Below are 15446 nucleotides of genomic sequence, written 5' to 3' on the forward strand. Positions count from 1 at the left end.
ACATATTACGACTTTTTTTTTTTCACGTTTCTAAAACGTTTTATTTTGGTTACATTATTTGTTACATTTTCTGTTTATATTTATTTATTATTTTTAAAACGCAACATTACCTAATTGAAACAAATACAATGCTATGAAAATTTCTACAATTTCTGTGTTTTCTACAAGGCAGTACATTAAAAATGATTGAACATAGAAATGAGGCCTATGTCAAATATCATCTATGAAAGCATGTTCGTTAAATGAAACAGCTTTTTGCATTTATGGATGTGTTTAGATGTATCGTTATGGTTGGAATGCCGTATCCCAACATAAAGTCGCCAGAGCTGCAGGAGAAGATGGCTTACCTGGACAAGCACATGGTGAGATGTCCTACGGGATGGTGCAGATGTGTACTTGCAAAAACAAATCGGCCATTTCTAACTCTCTCCCTTCTGTTTCAGCCTCACGTTAGTGGTAAAAGTCCCGGGAAGGCTTTGGTTGAAGGTCTGTGCATGAAAGCTGTCAATCAATCTATTGGTGGGTGGAGCCACATACTCAAGACCTCCTGTGATTCAATGCTGTGTTTCACAAAGGGCAAACTAATGCAGTTTGTTTAAACACATTGTCTGAACTAAGAATAGCATACTAGCATTTTATTAACAATTCAGCTATTAAGACAATGCAATCTGCCATTTAACAGTTTAAGATGTTTAGTAACTGATAAAGCAGAGTAAGGCACAATTTAACTTTGACTTCCTGCCCCTCCAGGTCGTGCGATCCGTCACCGCGGCGATTACGCATGCATAGCGTTGTGCGACCATCGGTACGCCCGATCAGGCACGCTACAGAAACTTCCCCAATGGATTCGTTCCAGCACGCACACGCACACAACGTTTGGTCCCGCCTTCGCCAGCGTCAGGAGGGTAAGCATACTGCATATTGTGCAGTATGTAGTGTATATATATTGCCTACTTTTTTTAAAAATTGACTGGTGACCTGAAGGTTGCGGGTTCGATTCTCAATACCGGCAGGAAATGACTGAAGAGCCCTTGAGCAAAGGACCTAACCCCCAATTTTTGTGTAAAAATGTCTTAACTTTTGCCAGACATAACAAATATTAAGCCAACAAATGATTAAAAAATGCAGTTGATATCACCACGTCATAGTGGAAATGGAAGGTCAAGTCAAGCACATTGCAATGTGGGATACCATGTGCTCTGTTTTATACTGTAGTTCATCCAGGAATTCCATTCACACGGTGTACAGTATGCATCAGGGATGCGATTTTTTTTCCATATTTAAATGGATTTCTGTATTTTACGAGATTTAAATGAACACGCCGACTTTTTGGGACTTTAGCTTATACACCATATCCCCCAGAGTTAGATAAGTCCATACATACCCTTTTCATCTCCGTGCGTGCCATAACTCGCACCCACTGCTAGCCTAGCTTAGCACAAAGACTGGAGGTAAACAAATAACAAGGTCACATGAGACACAGCCATCTTCTAACCATATACATACTGGAAACTATATTCTCAGAAGGCAAAGCACTGCTACTTGGGCGGAGTGATTTGCTCGCAGCACCTGAGAAGCCCCGTGGTGAGGAGCAGAGAGTTCGCTCAGAGTTGGAGTAAATCACTCCGCAGAAGTAACAGTGCTTCGCCTTCTGAGAATATAATTCCCAGTATGTATACAGTTAGAAGATGGCTGTGTCTCATGTGACCTTGTTATTTGTACACGCTGTGACTATACAAATCATAACATGTAAATAGGAAAATTTTGGTTTTATTTTGTCACTTATTGGGAGCAGTATGCTAGCTGGAGCCATTTACATCCAGTCTTTGTGCTAAGCTAGGCTAGCGGTGGGTGCGTCAGACAGAGTCACGGCACGCACGGAGATGAGAAGGGTATGTATGGACTTATCTAACTCTGGGGGATACGGTGAAGAAGTCAGCGTGTTCCTTTAAGGTCCTCTGGTGGTTTTCCATAAAAAATAAAAACAAAAAGACAAGACAGTTGAAAGCAAAGACAGTTATAAATAAATCAAGACAGTCATAAATATAAGTATTGTTATTTGACTGTTATTATTATTCAATATTTGTATTTTATTTTACAGTACAATAGTAGTAATATTTCTTTGATTTGTTTAATTTGTAAAATAATAAAATTATTTTTTATTATTATAATAATTATATAGTCATATTGAATAGGTGAATTTGTCCTTAGCTGATCACTTGCCTCATGCATTCCACATTGAGCTTTATTTCTAAATTAGCAGGTAGGATGCCAATCTCGTAGAGTGCGATAGACAGGAGCGCGTGAAGTGCAATTGAGTGTCTCTCCAGCTGTGCGCTGTTTTAATGAGACAGACGTTCTCCAGCTGTGCTCTCTGTAAGCACGCCTGTTCTAATGACAGGAAGCGGAGGATGACAGGATGAGAAGGATTTGTTAGACGTATGCTCTCCGTCTGATCCTTTATTTGGTTCCGCAGTTTTTCCTGGAGAAGCGACAGAGACCGCCACTCTGAGGCCATCGACTCGACAGCGTGTAAAAGTACTCCGGTGCGTCCTGCATTATGAATGTTTGTTTGATTATTCTGGCCTTGTGAATTATTGAGTTCTGCCACTTCTGTCCTCGTGTGTTTTTTGGTTCAGTTCTTGACTTTCATTGAAATAAAGCTCATTTTTACAAAACCAAAATGTGAAGCCAACAGACTGGTTCATATGGGCTAAAACAATCATAGTAGATTAGAGTTTATTTTTCTGTACTAAAGCTACAAATGTTTTAGTGCATGTAAAACAGTTTTTATATACATTCTTTTTTTCCTTAATGGAATATAATTCACCATCAACTTCATTGTCACCTTGTTTTGAATGTGCATGAGAAGTGAAAAATGTTCATCAAAAAGTGTGATTAAGTAAAGTCAACATAAAACAACCATAATGTCAGATTTCTGAGTGAAACTGGTTAACATTAACCAATTGCTTGTGTGGCCTAGATGACATCAGATGAAAAGGAAAGTCATTTCAGAACTAGATGAAAGATTATATGGAATAAATTGCACTGTTGAATTTAGATGTCATGTTGACTTTCATAATATAATCTCTCTGGCTCTAAGGGTTTTAATGATATTTAGAACACATCTTCTCATACTTTTGTTCATTCACTGACCTTGAGGTTACAAAACAAGTGACAAAGTGTCTCACTTAACACTCCATTAGCTCTCCTCGGAGAGACAATATTTGCAGACTCTTGTCTTTGAGGATTTCAACTCCCGACTTGTGTTTCCCACTCAACCTTGGGTCGCCATGGTTACGCCTCCCAGTCATCCTCATCGTCTGCGGCCGGTTGCTGCGGCGCTGGAAGGGGCGGGATCACATCTGACATCCTGGCGAACGCTCCACCGGAGCTGGCAGGTGCTTCAGAGGAGTCTCCAGCCCCTGGAACCTTGCCAGAGATACCTGTCAAATATTCACAAGGGGAAAACGAGCATCAGGCTGCATGAAAACACAGACATTGAGGCACTAAAATGAAGGTTTCAAACGCACCTTTCCTGCGTAAGGCCAATTTATTGAAGAGGTCCGACATCAGGTCTCCACCACTGACCGCTGCACCAACTGGAAAAAAAGATGATTGCTAGTTTAAGTTACAGGAAAAATGAGCTTTTTCTATAAAAGTTACACATTACAGGACTTCAGAAGATTTTTTTTTTAAGAACTTAAGACTTGGTGACTGTAAAGACATTCATGTTACAAAATATTTATTTCAAATAAATAATGTTCTTTTACATGATGTAAACTTTCTATTCAAAGAATCCTTGAAAAAAATGTATCCTGAAAATACAATACAGCACAACTATTTTCAACACTGATAATAATAAATGTTTCTAGAGCAACAAATCAGCATATTAGAATGATTTATGAAGGATCATGTGACACTGAAGACTGGAGTAATTATGCTGGAAATTTAGCTGACATTACAGGACTAAATTACATTTAAAATATTAAAATAGAAAAAAATCTATTTAAAATTGTTATAATATTTCACAATATTACTGTTTTTATGTAATTTTGTTCATATAAATGCAGCCTTGGTGAGCATAAGAAACCTTTTCAAATAAAGAATCTGACCACCCACAAACTTTTGAACGGTAGTGTATATCATATCGCGCATAAGTCATACGGATCACTTTTATTGTGCTTTTTTGACCTTTTCAGAGACTCATTAACTTTCATTGAAACAAAAATAGAGTGAGTGTTCCTCAAAAGAAAGAAAAGCAGTTTCCAAAGAATGCCTGTTATTTTCTGCATTAAACAGTCCATATTTCAGGAGAATAACAAGTAGTAAAGATTAAGAATATTAAATTATGTTCTCTCAAATTTTAACCGTGGCATTTATTCTCAACCAAGTCCTAAATCATCAGTAATTACCTCTCAGAGATGACTAATTCAGAATACCATATAGTTTATCCAATGACACTATATCAATGAAGAACTTGTCTTAAATATCTGAGACTTTGTGAGTCAAGAGCCAGTCGATTTCAGAGCAAATGTCAAGCAGATTTAAAAAGGCTTAATAGGGCGGATTTAATGAAAGTAAATGTCTCTTTTGACCTTTCCAAATACCACAGCGCTCTTCCTTACATCAGTGATACTGAAACAATGAATTCCTCGTTTTAAAAAAAGAATACTCTTGTACACTTATTATATTGATCTTGCTAATTAATTGCAAGTACATTTTACATATATTCTGGGTGGTTGCCAGGATGTACCTATGCGATTACTAGGTTGTTTCTAGGTGGTTTCTTACTGACTCATGTCTGTACATGCGGCTTGGGTACCATAGGATTTTTTATGCTCGCCTTAGCAAACACTACTAACAAGTTCTTATTCAAATTACAGTTTAGCTAATGTTCACACCCTCTAATTGACTCTGTTTGACAGAATGCACGGCCTACTTTTAGCACAGAGTGTAAACACTGGTGGCGTCTGACCTTGCTCTTGTTCCTTCTGTTTCTTCTTCTCCATCTTGCGGCCCTTCACATTTCGGAGGTTTGCTTTGCCGATACCACCGGCGTTTCGGATCGACTCCAGCAGGCTTGCTCGCCCGTCCGACGGCTTTACCACCTCAGTAGGGGCGCCTTTCATCACACCTTGTACACATAAACACAAAAGAATGTGTTTGACATTCACTACCATTCAAATGTTTTGATTTATTTTTTTAAAGAAATTAATCTTTTATTCAGCAAGGATGCATTCAATTGATGAAAAGTAACAGTAAAGGCTTTTATAAAGTGAGATTTATTTCAAATAATGCTGTTATTTTGAACTTTCTATTCATCAAAAAATCCTGAAAAAAATGTTTCCACCAAAATATTAAGCAACACAACTGCTTTCAACATTGATGATGATAAGAAATGTTTCTTGAGCAGAAAATCAGCATATTAGAATGATTTCTGAAGCATCATGTGACACTGGAGACTGGAGTAATGATGCTGAAAATTCAGCCTTGAATCACAGGAATAAATTACATTTTAAAATATAATAACATAGCAAACAGTCGTTTGAAATTGTAATAATATTTCACAATATTACTGTTTTTACTTTAATTTTGATCAAATAAATGCAGTCTTGGTGAGCATAAGAAACCTTGTTCAAAAAGATTTAACAAACATTAAATGGTAATGTATATGGACAAAAAAATATTGTTTTTGTTATTTGTGGGCAGAAGGCAGAAATATAAAAGTCATGTTTCAAATAGGTTTAGGTTTTGAACACTTAAAGTGATAGTTCACCCAAAAATTTAAATGTTGTAATTACCATACAGTTGACGGCACCCATTGGCTTCCATAGTAGGAAAAAAAATACTATAAAATACCAGTCAGCTTTCTGGTTACCAACATTCTTTAAAATATCTTCTTTTGTGTTCAACAGAAGAAAGAAACTCATTCAGGTTTGGAACAACATGTAAATTAATACATTTTGATAAAACTATCCCTTCAACCATCTTTGCAGTCTAAAAAATGTTGAAAGAAAGTAGACCAATAGCAATTAAGTATTGCCATGACATCATCACAGTCGGTTTGCCTCACGAGCAATAACAATAAAATGATAAAAAATACAATGAAAATGAATCTTACTTGTGGGAGTGGCTTGGCTTGATGTGACAGCAGTGTATTCTGGTGTGATAGGTGGAGGCGGGGGTGGAGGGGGCGGGGCTGGAGAAGTTCCAGGGGGCGGGGCCAATACCTGGGCTGGCTCTGGTGGAGGAGGGGGTGGAGGCGGCGGAGGGGGCGGAGCCTCAAGTCTAAAATGAGAGTCTTAAAAAAAAAAAAAAAGTATTCAAAAAAAGTTTTAGACTATGAAGGAAAACATAGGGGTCACATTATACGTCTTTATTCATTTTTTATAAATATAAAAATATAAACAATAATATAATTTATTTTTAATTTTTTTCTTATAATATAACCTCTTTAAGTTTAAAATCTGTCATAAAAGAATGTTAATAATGATCCCACCGGATCCACTAGATTCATCATGCTCTGTGCCAAACGAGGGAAGTTCAGGGATGCTGTTGCTGGCAGGAACGGATGGTGCGAACCCTGGGCCGAGGTCAGCGCTGTACATGAGGTCATCAGCGATGCCGGGCAGGTCAGGCAGGTAAGACGGCACATCGATCTCGGGCACTTGCCCCAGGTCTGGCACATAGAAATAATTCTCTGCGGTCTGAGAAGAAAGCGTGAGAAAGACATCAGCTAAACTTGCATCCTGTTGTCAGTTTATTGCCCTATTATAGGTGTGACTGAACAACCTGTCTTTCTAGCTGCTCTCTCTTGGTGATCGACAGCGGTGCATCAAACGGTTTATCTTCCTTTTCCGTCTCTAACGTGGTGTGTGTTTTAGTTACAGCGCCCGCCAGAGGGTCGAGAAACACATATTTCTTATAGCTGAAAATACACAAACACACATAGCGATGATTATGTGAGCGTTAATAAGGTTGCATCGCCTGTGCAGCATTCAGTCAATATGTGTAGGTGTGTGTGTACTCACAGGTTCTCCGTTGTGTTGAACAGCAATAAGGAGCTGACTGAGTTGACATTTCTCGGCAGACTTCCCAAACCCTCCTCGGTCTCATCCTCAGAGTGCTTCTTAGTGTTTACGCACACTGGCAAATACATCAACTTCTCCTATGAAACACATTTGTTGGTTATTTCATGAATCATTTTAACATAAATTTGAGTTGAGAGTTTTACACTGTGATTTGACGTTACAAACCTAACGCCCAAGGTTGTGAAACTACAAGGAGCTTCTTAAAAAGAGAATTTAATGCTTTTTTTTCCATTTAACAACTGTTACGTGCTTGTGTGGTTGATTATTGCCTACACAAGTGAACTGTCCAATGGTATTTTTAACTCGATGTATAAAAATGTTATTAAAAAAACAATTGGAAAATGTTTTTCAAAATGCAATTTAAAATCTGTATTTCAAAATTATTCTTAAATTAATATTTTACTGATTTATTTAATTACATTTTAAAACATGAATTAAATAAAGTTTTAAATATTTCCATTTATATTTTAATTGAAAAATTAATTGAATAACTTATTATTTTAACTACATTTTAAAACTAATTAAAATAAGCTTAAAGGTCCTTGCACACTGAGTCTGAAATTCTAGTCCGAAATGTACTTGTAAGTGTCATAAAAATCATGGCAACAGAGTTGACATAGTAATATTATCATATCAATTCTGTTACCATGATTTTTGGAAATAAAAAAATAAATCACTTTTTAAATGTACAAATGAATATATATATTTAAAACATATTGAATTCATATTTAAAAAAATGTAGTCAAATAAAACAATCAAATATAAATAAATAAAAAGATGAAAGAGTTCACTTCCTATTTTCATGTCAGATTTTTGTTGTTGAAAACTCCATTAAATTATACAAGGGAAATAATTATGAACTGCAGACTTACAATAATGCATTCCAATCTAAAAGTATATAAAAAATAAAGACAAAATGCTAGCTTATATCCATTCATTTCCACATATTAAAAAAACATGATCCATATACTCTGCAAAGTGAGCATGACAGGAAGTCATTGTCATGTTTGTCAAATTTGTTTCACCTGTAAGGACTTGTCATCCAGTGGGCGGAGTTTGCTCTGAACTTTAAAGCGAGGCCGCTTTTGGGATGCGGGATCAACTGCACCCGTAAAGATGGAAGAATAATCCTGCAGTTTTTCTGGAGCGGGGTATTTGGCACTGGAGAACACCTACACAAACACATCAAACATAACCATTTAAAGCGCCCCTATTATGCTTTTTCAAATATTACCTTTCATGCAGTGTGTAATAAGGCTCTTTGTGAATGTAAAATCAAAGTGCACAACAGATAAAGTTGTAGTTACATTTTTATTATAATAATGCAGTAAGGAGAATGTGGGGGTAAATGTGCTTAATTGTAATTTTTTAAGCAGTCTCTATTTTCTTGATATAAACAATGTTTTTGTTGTTTTTGCAAAATAGGTTTTGTAATTTTCACTGTTTTAACCATTAGTCAGGGTTCTGTCACTTCGGTCTGTTTATTCTTAGTTTGGTGACAGAGCTCTGACACTCCTATTGTCTTGTCATTGTGAGCATGTTGTCATGTTTGTTTCTATCTGCCATGTGCTCTCCTGTTTATTGTCTTAACCAGCCCCACTTGTTACCTGATTATAGGTTCAGTTGCCCCACCTCCTTGTTCACTCCCCTTTTTATTCTCTCTGTGTGCTCTGTCTTTGTTGTCATTGTCGGACGGTAATTGTTTCTCATGTGGACGTCTGTAAAAATAAACTTGCATGGCTCCTCAATGATAAAACTCTGGCCATTTATTGATGGTGGAGGAGCGAGCGCGCTGCTAACATGGTCAGTCGCATGATTGTCTGCTGTAAATAAAATGTCTTATGCTTGGAATAATACAAATAAATTTGTATTTAATTTAATAATAGGGAAATAATGTTCTATTTATTATTTAAATCTCATTTTTATAAATAGGAAGCTAGAAGCTCAAACGATATATTTAAAATGGTTTTTATATCCTTGCATTTTATCTCAAAAGGATGTCATTTTAAAAATATGGAAATTAGCAGAAACAAGATAAAGCAGCCTCTTATTTACATGAGGTAAAAAAAAAAGCTGCTTGGTTTGTATTTTTAATGTGGTGTATAATAGCCTACATATTTTTAAAATTGTATCATATATTGCTGCCACAATATTGGCCCCTTTCAAATGTTTACGTGCTTTGTTAGATTTAGCTGTATTTGGCCGAGCAGTTGTTTGGGTGGCTCGCCAATGTATTAGATTTCTCTAATACATAAAATAAGTAAGTTTAACCAGAATTCGTGTGGGGAGAAGAATTTATTGAAGTTTGTAGTGTAGAAGTTGAAGACAAAAGGGCTATATTCAATAGAAAACTGTTAGGACCTCCCACAGGAGATTGATCTACACTGCAATTTACTCTAAGCAATGTTGTTTCTTTGTCATTCACACTTATCAGTTTCTATTTCCTTTATGTTCGCTGAGGTGGAGCTGTGGTGAAATATTGTTCTTGTAAATACTTTACAGCATTTCAGTAATTAAAGTGTACATCGTACGTACGGTGCTCGGCGGTGATCAAAAAGGAATTAAACAGTGAATTTTGAAGCGATCTCTTCTTGTAAACTCAGAGATGTGGATTCGGATGGCAATTAAATCACCACACGATCTTGGTGTTTGTCAAAAAACAGTAGGTAATTTCGCCGGGGATTTTTACCCAGGTAGTGGGAGAAAAACACTGACATTCTGGATTCGGATGGCAATAAAATCGAAAATACAGGCAAAAATACCTTACGACCCCATGAGAAACAATTACCGTCCGAATAGGGCTATACACTCCATGTGTGCTATCCTGTTGCAAGCCTTGTTGTGTCCTGCACCCAGCCTTGTGCTCAAGCCTTACTCTACCTGATGTGCTGGATGCCTTGGTGTTTTTTTCGAAATAAAGAACACTGAAGTGCATCTCTGCATTTGGGTCCTAACTTCCTACACCAACGCTGACATGTATGCATATTCACATGCTGCTCCAGACAGTTCTTGCAGAATACGTTTATCTTCTACACTGTGTCCTGTGTCCTCAGACACTGTGTCTGAATCATCTGCATCACCTTTGTGGCTTTCTTGCTTCCTTTGATCTTCTGGACTCTGGCTTGAGCCAATTTGATCCGGTCTGTGACGGTCTGAAGGTGTGCACGGTTCTTCTCCACGCTCTGAGACACCCTGTCAAAGCCAAACCAAGTCAAAAAAATGTCTGCAGAATACAGGTTGACATATTTAGATCAGAACTTCGCCAAAGTGTAACCTGAAATTCAATTCTGAACTAATTTGTTGTTGATTGAAACTGTTTTGCAATGAATCCACTTTAAACCAGAGTGTTTGACTGATATTTAACTATTTGTACAATCAACACTGATGATTTCAATTTTAAAAATTCAATTTTCAATCTTACTATGGTCTTGTCAAATAATTAAATATATTCTGTTTATCAAGTATTTCTGAGTGAAATCTATGTAAATACTGCATTAAGTATAAATTTAGCTTTAATTTGCTATAAGCGGTAAGGTACAAGTGCATTGTTAATTAATAAAACAGTACACACTACCGTTTAAAAGTTTGGAGAAATTAACACTTATTTATCAAGCATGCTTCAAATAAAGACTTTTATAATGTTTTTTTATAATGTTATAGTTTTATAATGTAAAGTATTTCTATATAAAATAAATGCTGTTCTTTTGAACTTTCTAGTATTCAAAGGAAAAAAATATATATAATTGTTTCCACAAAAATATTACGGTTTCATTTTAAATAGTAATATTTAAATGTTACTATTTTAACTGTATTTTTGATCAGAATAATGCAGCCTCAGTGAACATAAAAAAGTATTCTTTAAAAAAAGTAATAATAGTAATTATATATATATATACATTTATATATATATACAGTATATATTAGTGCTGTCAAAACAATTTATCGCGATTAATCACATTTTAAAAAAAGCTTTTGTTTATATAATGTGTATATAATTATTATATTTATATACACACACACACACACACACACACACATATATACATACATACTGCATATGGGTGTGTATACATACATACACACACACACACACACACACACACACACACACACACACACACACACACACACACATTATATATATATATAATACATATACACACATATATTATATAAACAAAAACTTTTATGTTAGATGCAATTAATCGATTCACTGGCCACCATGGCCTTTATATATCAGCATTAGTCACTGAAAAATCTTAGTTCACAGTCTATCCTAAATTTCACATAAAATTCTGCAACAACCAGGATGAATGCGAAACTCTGCAGCAAACTTCTCCAAACAACGGTCTGAATGACAAGCCAAGCAAACGGTCACGGTGTACTGCAGCATGCTATTGCTTTGCAGACAAAACAGCACCTATACTCTGACCTTCTGGCTCTATGACAATGCCATCTGTCTTGGGCTTTTTATTACACCTACTGTAACTCACTGACCACAACTCTTTCGTTCGTCTACACTTCTTCTGTGGTCAAACATCACAAATGGGAAAAAGATCCCTTGATTGCATAAGGTAGCTACAGTATGCCAGCCTGAAAACAAACAAAATGCAGTGGGAATGTGAGCATAATTGTGCATGTGTACAGTCCTATCATCACTACTAAGTGCGCTCTTCTGTAGCCTATGGCACTACATGCTGTCTGAAAAGACCCTCCATTAGAAAAGGAGGGAAAATGACAGAAGAATGACTAAAAGAGAGGGGGGAAGGAGAGGCTTAATAGAGCTGACCTAGAAACGCACTGCTTCACCACACACACACACACACAAATATGTTCCCTGGACCCCTACGTGCCATGTTGTCATGGTAACGCTGTGGATGGTTTTCCAGCATGTTCAGCTGGAATTAGCATATTTGAGCACTCACTCCCTCACAACTGCATCTCATGCAAAACACACACCTTTCATTGTATTTCTCTTTTGTTATTTTCGCACAGTCTAAACACACTCTCTCCTTCAATAGCCAGGCGCAACAATAAGGATGGCCCGGGGCCAGTGTGAGGGAGTTTTGGGCCCGCTGACGGCACTTACTTTATAGGACCAATGCTGTGTTTTCACTAAATCTTATGTTTGTTGATCATGTAGATGTGTTTTTATGCCTTGCACTCATAATCATTTGCTCTGATTTATGCACTGAAATGCTGTTCCTTCTAGAGTTATCTAGCTGGTCAACATACAAGATTTTGATGAACCCGTTCCAACAAAACTGTATGAAGTGATAGATTTCATGAAGTAAAATTGGCCGCACTACCATTCAAAAGTTTGGGATCCATACGATTTTTTTTTTTTACAGTTTTTAAAGGAAGTCTCTTATGCTCACCAAGGCTGCATGCATTTGATATATTCAAAAAATACAGTAAAAACAGTCATAATGTGAAATATTAAAATAATTGTAATACTATTTCACAATACTGTGATGCAAAGCGGAATTTTCAGCATCATTACTCCAGTCTTCAGTGTCACATGATCCTTCAGAAATCATTCTAATATGCTGATTTGCTGCTCAAGAAACATGTATTATTATTATCAATGTTGAAAACAGTTGTGCTGCTTCATATTTTTGTGGAAACCATGATGCATTTTTTTCTTATGATTCTTTGAATAGAAAGATACTTTATGTCTTTACTGTCACTTTTGATCAGTTTAATGCATCATTGATTAATACAAATATTATTTCTTTAAAAAACAGTAGTGTATATAATGTCCAGCTATTAAAAAATTAACTAATAAAAAAAAAAAAAATTGTCATATAAAATTTGTTGCTAAAATAAATGTATTTTAGCAACGTGTTTTATATGTGGCAAAAAATATTTTGGGAACACTTTAGTTTAGGGTCCAATTCTCACTATTAACTAGTTTCTTATTAGCAAATATATTACTAGTATATTGTCTGTTTATTAGTACTTATAAAGCACATATTAATACCTTATTCTGCATGACCTTAATCCAAGCCAATACCTAAACTTAAATACCCTATTAACTATTAATAAGCAGTAATTAGAAGTTTATTTTTGGCAAAAGTCGTAGTTAATAGTTAGTTAATGGTGATAATTGGACCCTAAACTAAAGTGTGACCATTTTTTTTCATAAAATCTATATTTATTTTTTGTAGCTGTGCCAGTGAAAATGTTATTAACTTGTGCGCAAAACTGGAATATCATATAAAACATTTGCGAAAAATGCAGTGTTTCCGTCCCATGTGTTCAAGAGAACAAAATTGTCCCTTCCTGGGAAATTTGCACAAAATATCTGTAATAAAAATTTCCACGGTGGCTCTTTTTTCATACATCATAAAGTCCATTCCCCTAAAACCTAAAAGATCCAAAAAATGTCATAAAGGCATCATAAATCGAGCAGTCTAATCTTCTAAAGAGACATGATGGCTTATATGATGAACAGATTTACAAACGTGCATACTGAAGTAAACACAGACATTCAATGAAAGTTTATGGAGTTTTAGTGACATTACTACATTAAACTACTATATATAACGTTGCATATAATGTATAATAATGCCATGGGGAATATTTGTGGGTCCTAATATTATTTTAGTAATAATAATAATAATAAAAAAAGTTTTGCTTTAAAATATTGTGATTGTAAAGTATCGTGATTTGTATCGAACCATGACATAAGTGTATCATGCGACCCTAATTGATGCGCATTTTGGGGTTTCCATCTAGTGGGGTTTTTTATGGAAACCCCAAAATGTGCATACAAATAGGAGGATGAAAACATAGCTAATATTGAAAAACTATGAAACAATTTATTGTTGAGACCTGAATAGGCAACCCAAAAAATTGCCTTCAATGTTTGCGTGTATCCTTGATCTTTTACATCTCTGATCTGCAGAAAAACACTGTACTAAGACTGAATGTGAATAAATGTGTGTTTACCTAGTAAAGATGTCTGTTGATATAGTTTCCAGGTACTGTAATGCATCAGTGATCTGATGGACAGCCTCTTCCCTCCTCAGGTCTGGCTGGATGAGGGGTACAGAGTACACCTGTCCCTCCAGGTAACGTTTCTGCGTCATCCTACACATATACACACCAATGAATCATTTAATCTGTGTTAAATATGTCGCTGAAGCACACTTTAAGCGTGTGTGTGTGTGTATATATATACACACACACACACACACACACACACATAAAATGTAAATATAGTGTTATATTTTGCCATGGCAGTAGCTAAATTGATATGTTGTGTTACAGGTACACACTGCATACTATAGGCTACTGAAGTTGGCACCCCACAATACTATTTTTGTTGCAATGGATGGAAATGCAAATTTAATATCCTCTGGGATTTGTGTTTTTCGCCCCCTTTCATCACAGTTACACGGGTCACGTATCTAGATCCAATCTAGAAGACTCTAATCTAGTACGGCGAAATGAAACACTGATCCAGCCTTACAGAAACAAACCCAGAGGCTTAACCAAATGAAAGTCACATGATGACTCGGACAGAGGTTTAGATAAAGTCGAACAAACAGTGTTATGCTGTATGTCGCAATACAAAACCATTAATAAGAGTGTATAATAACAATACGACAATTATCTATTTTTTTAAAAAATCAGCTGAATTTTACAATGATTCTCATTAGATCTACACAACGCAGTCTTCCTCCTACTATCTCCGGTGGAAAAAACACAGCGGCAAGAAACTCAAAGGGATGCCTATAAGATGTCTATGAAATATTGCTATAAAAATAAATGCAAGTACAAGGGAACACTGTACCTGACCATTTATATATCAAAAGCACAAACATTCAGAAGATTGAAGGCGCTCGCTCGGAGTCTGTCAGGATCAAAACTTCCGCACTCTCAGATCACGTGACGCCTCTGACGTCGGCGCGTAACGGTAACAACAGGGGGAAAAAGCATAATAAAATAATAAAAACAAAGCAAGTTTTAAAGTTTAAAATCTGTATACATATCAGTATGGGATTAAATTAAATGTTTATTAAAAGGCTATTAAAATGTTGATAATAACTCATGTATATGTTTTAATATTTGTTATACTGTTAATTTATTATTAGTTAATATTATTTTATTATTTTATTATTTCATTCCTCACTTTCTCACGAGGCATTCCTCTTGTATTTTTCTGTAGGCTACCTTTTGTGTTGGTCATAAGAATATTAAAATAATTATGAAAGAATATAAACATCAATAAACACTTGACTTTGTTTTGGATAGGATTCCATGTAGGCCTAGGCTAAATGCGTAAACTGGAAAGACGTTTGGACGTTTCAGATTAGCTAGTAGTGTAGGCTATATGACTAACCA

The 15446-nt window shown here is 35.8% G+C and overlaps 2 protein-coding genes across 2 annotated transcripts in view; one reads left to right on the plus strand and one right to left on the minus strand.

The window, feature by feature from the left end:
- Positions 1–3884, plus strand: part of ddx11 (DEAD/H (Asp-Glu-Ala-Asp/His) box helicase 11) — a 17982-nt gene extending 14098 nt beyond the window's left edge. Inside the window, exons 23-26 of the mRNA XM_084123646.1 lie at positions 278–362; positions 444–519; positions 751–905; positions 2477–3884. Of these exons, the coding sequence (XP_083979772.1) occupies positions 278–362; positions 444–519; positions 751–905; positions 2477–2512 (352 nt within the window). The 3' untranslated portion in view covers positions 2513–3884. The remainder of the gene's footprint in view (positions 1–277; positions 363–443; positions 520–750; positions 906–2476) is intronic.
- Positions 2723–15007, minus strand: wash1 (WAS protein family homolog 1). The gene is made up of 11 exons (XM_084123647.1): positions 14896–15007; positions 14049–14189; positions 10175–10286; positions 8120–8266; positions 7035–7171; positions 6796–6931; positions 6503–6710; positions 6125–6304; positions 4979–5137; positions 3534–3602; positions 2723–3446 (listed from the first exon to the last, which is right to left on the minus strand). Exons 1-11 carry the CDS (start codon positions 14901–14903, stop codon positions 3298–3300), a joined length of 1446 nt encoding a protein of 481 aa, XP_083979773.1. The 5' UTR covers positions 14904–15007; the 3' UTR covers positions 2723–3297.
- Positions 15008–15446: the final 439 nt, after the last annotated feature.

The sequence above is a fragment of the Abramis brama genome (genome assembly GCF_963993115.1).
Source record: "Abramis brama genome assembly, chromosome: 9".
Lineage (NCBI taxonomy): Eukaryota > Metazoa > Chordata > Actinopteri > Cypriniformes > Leuciscidae > Abramis > Abramis brama.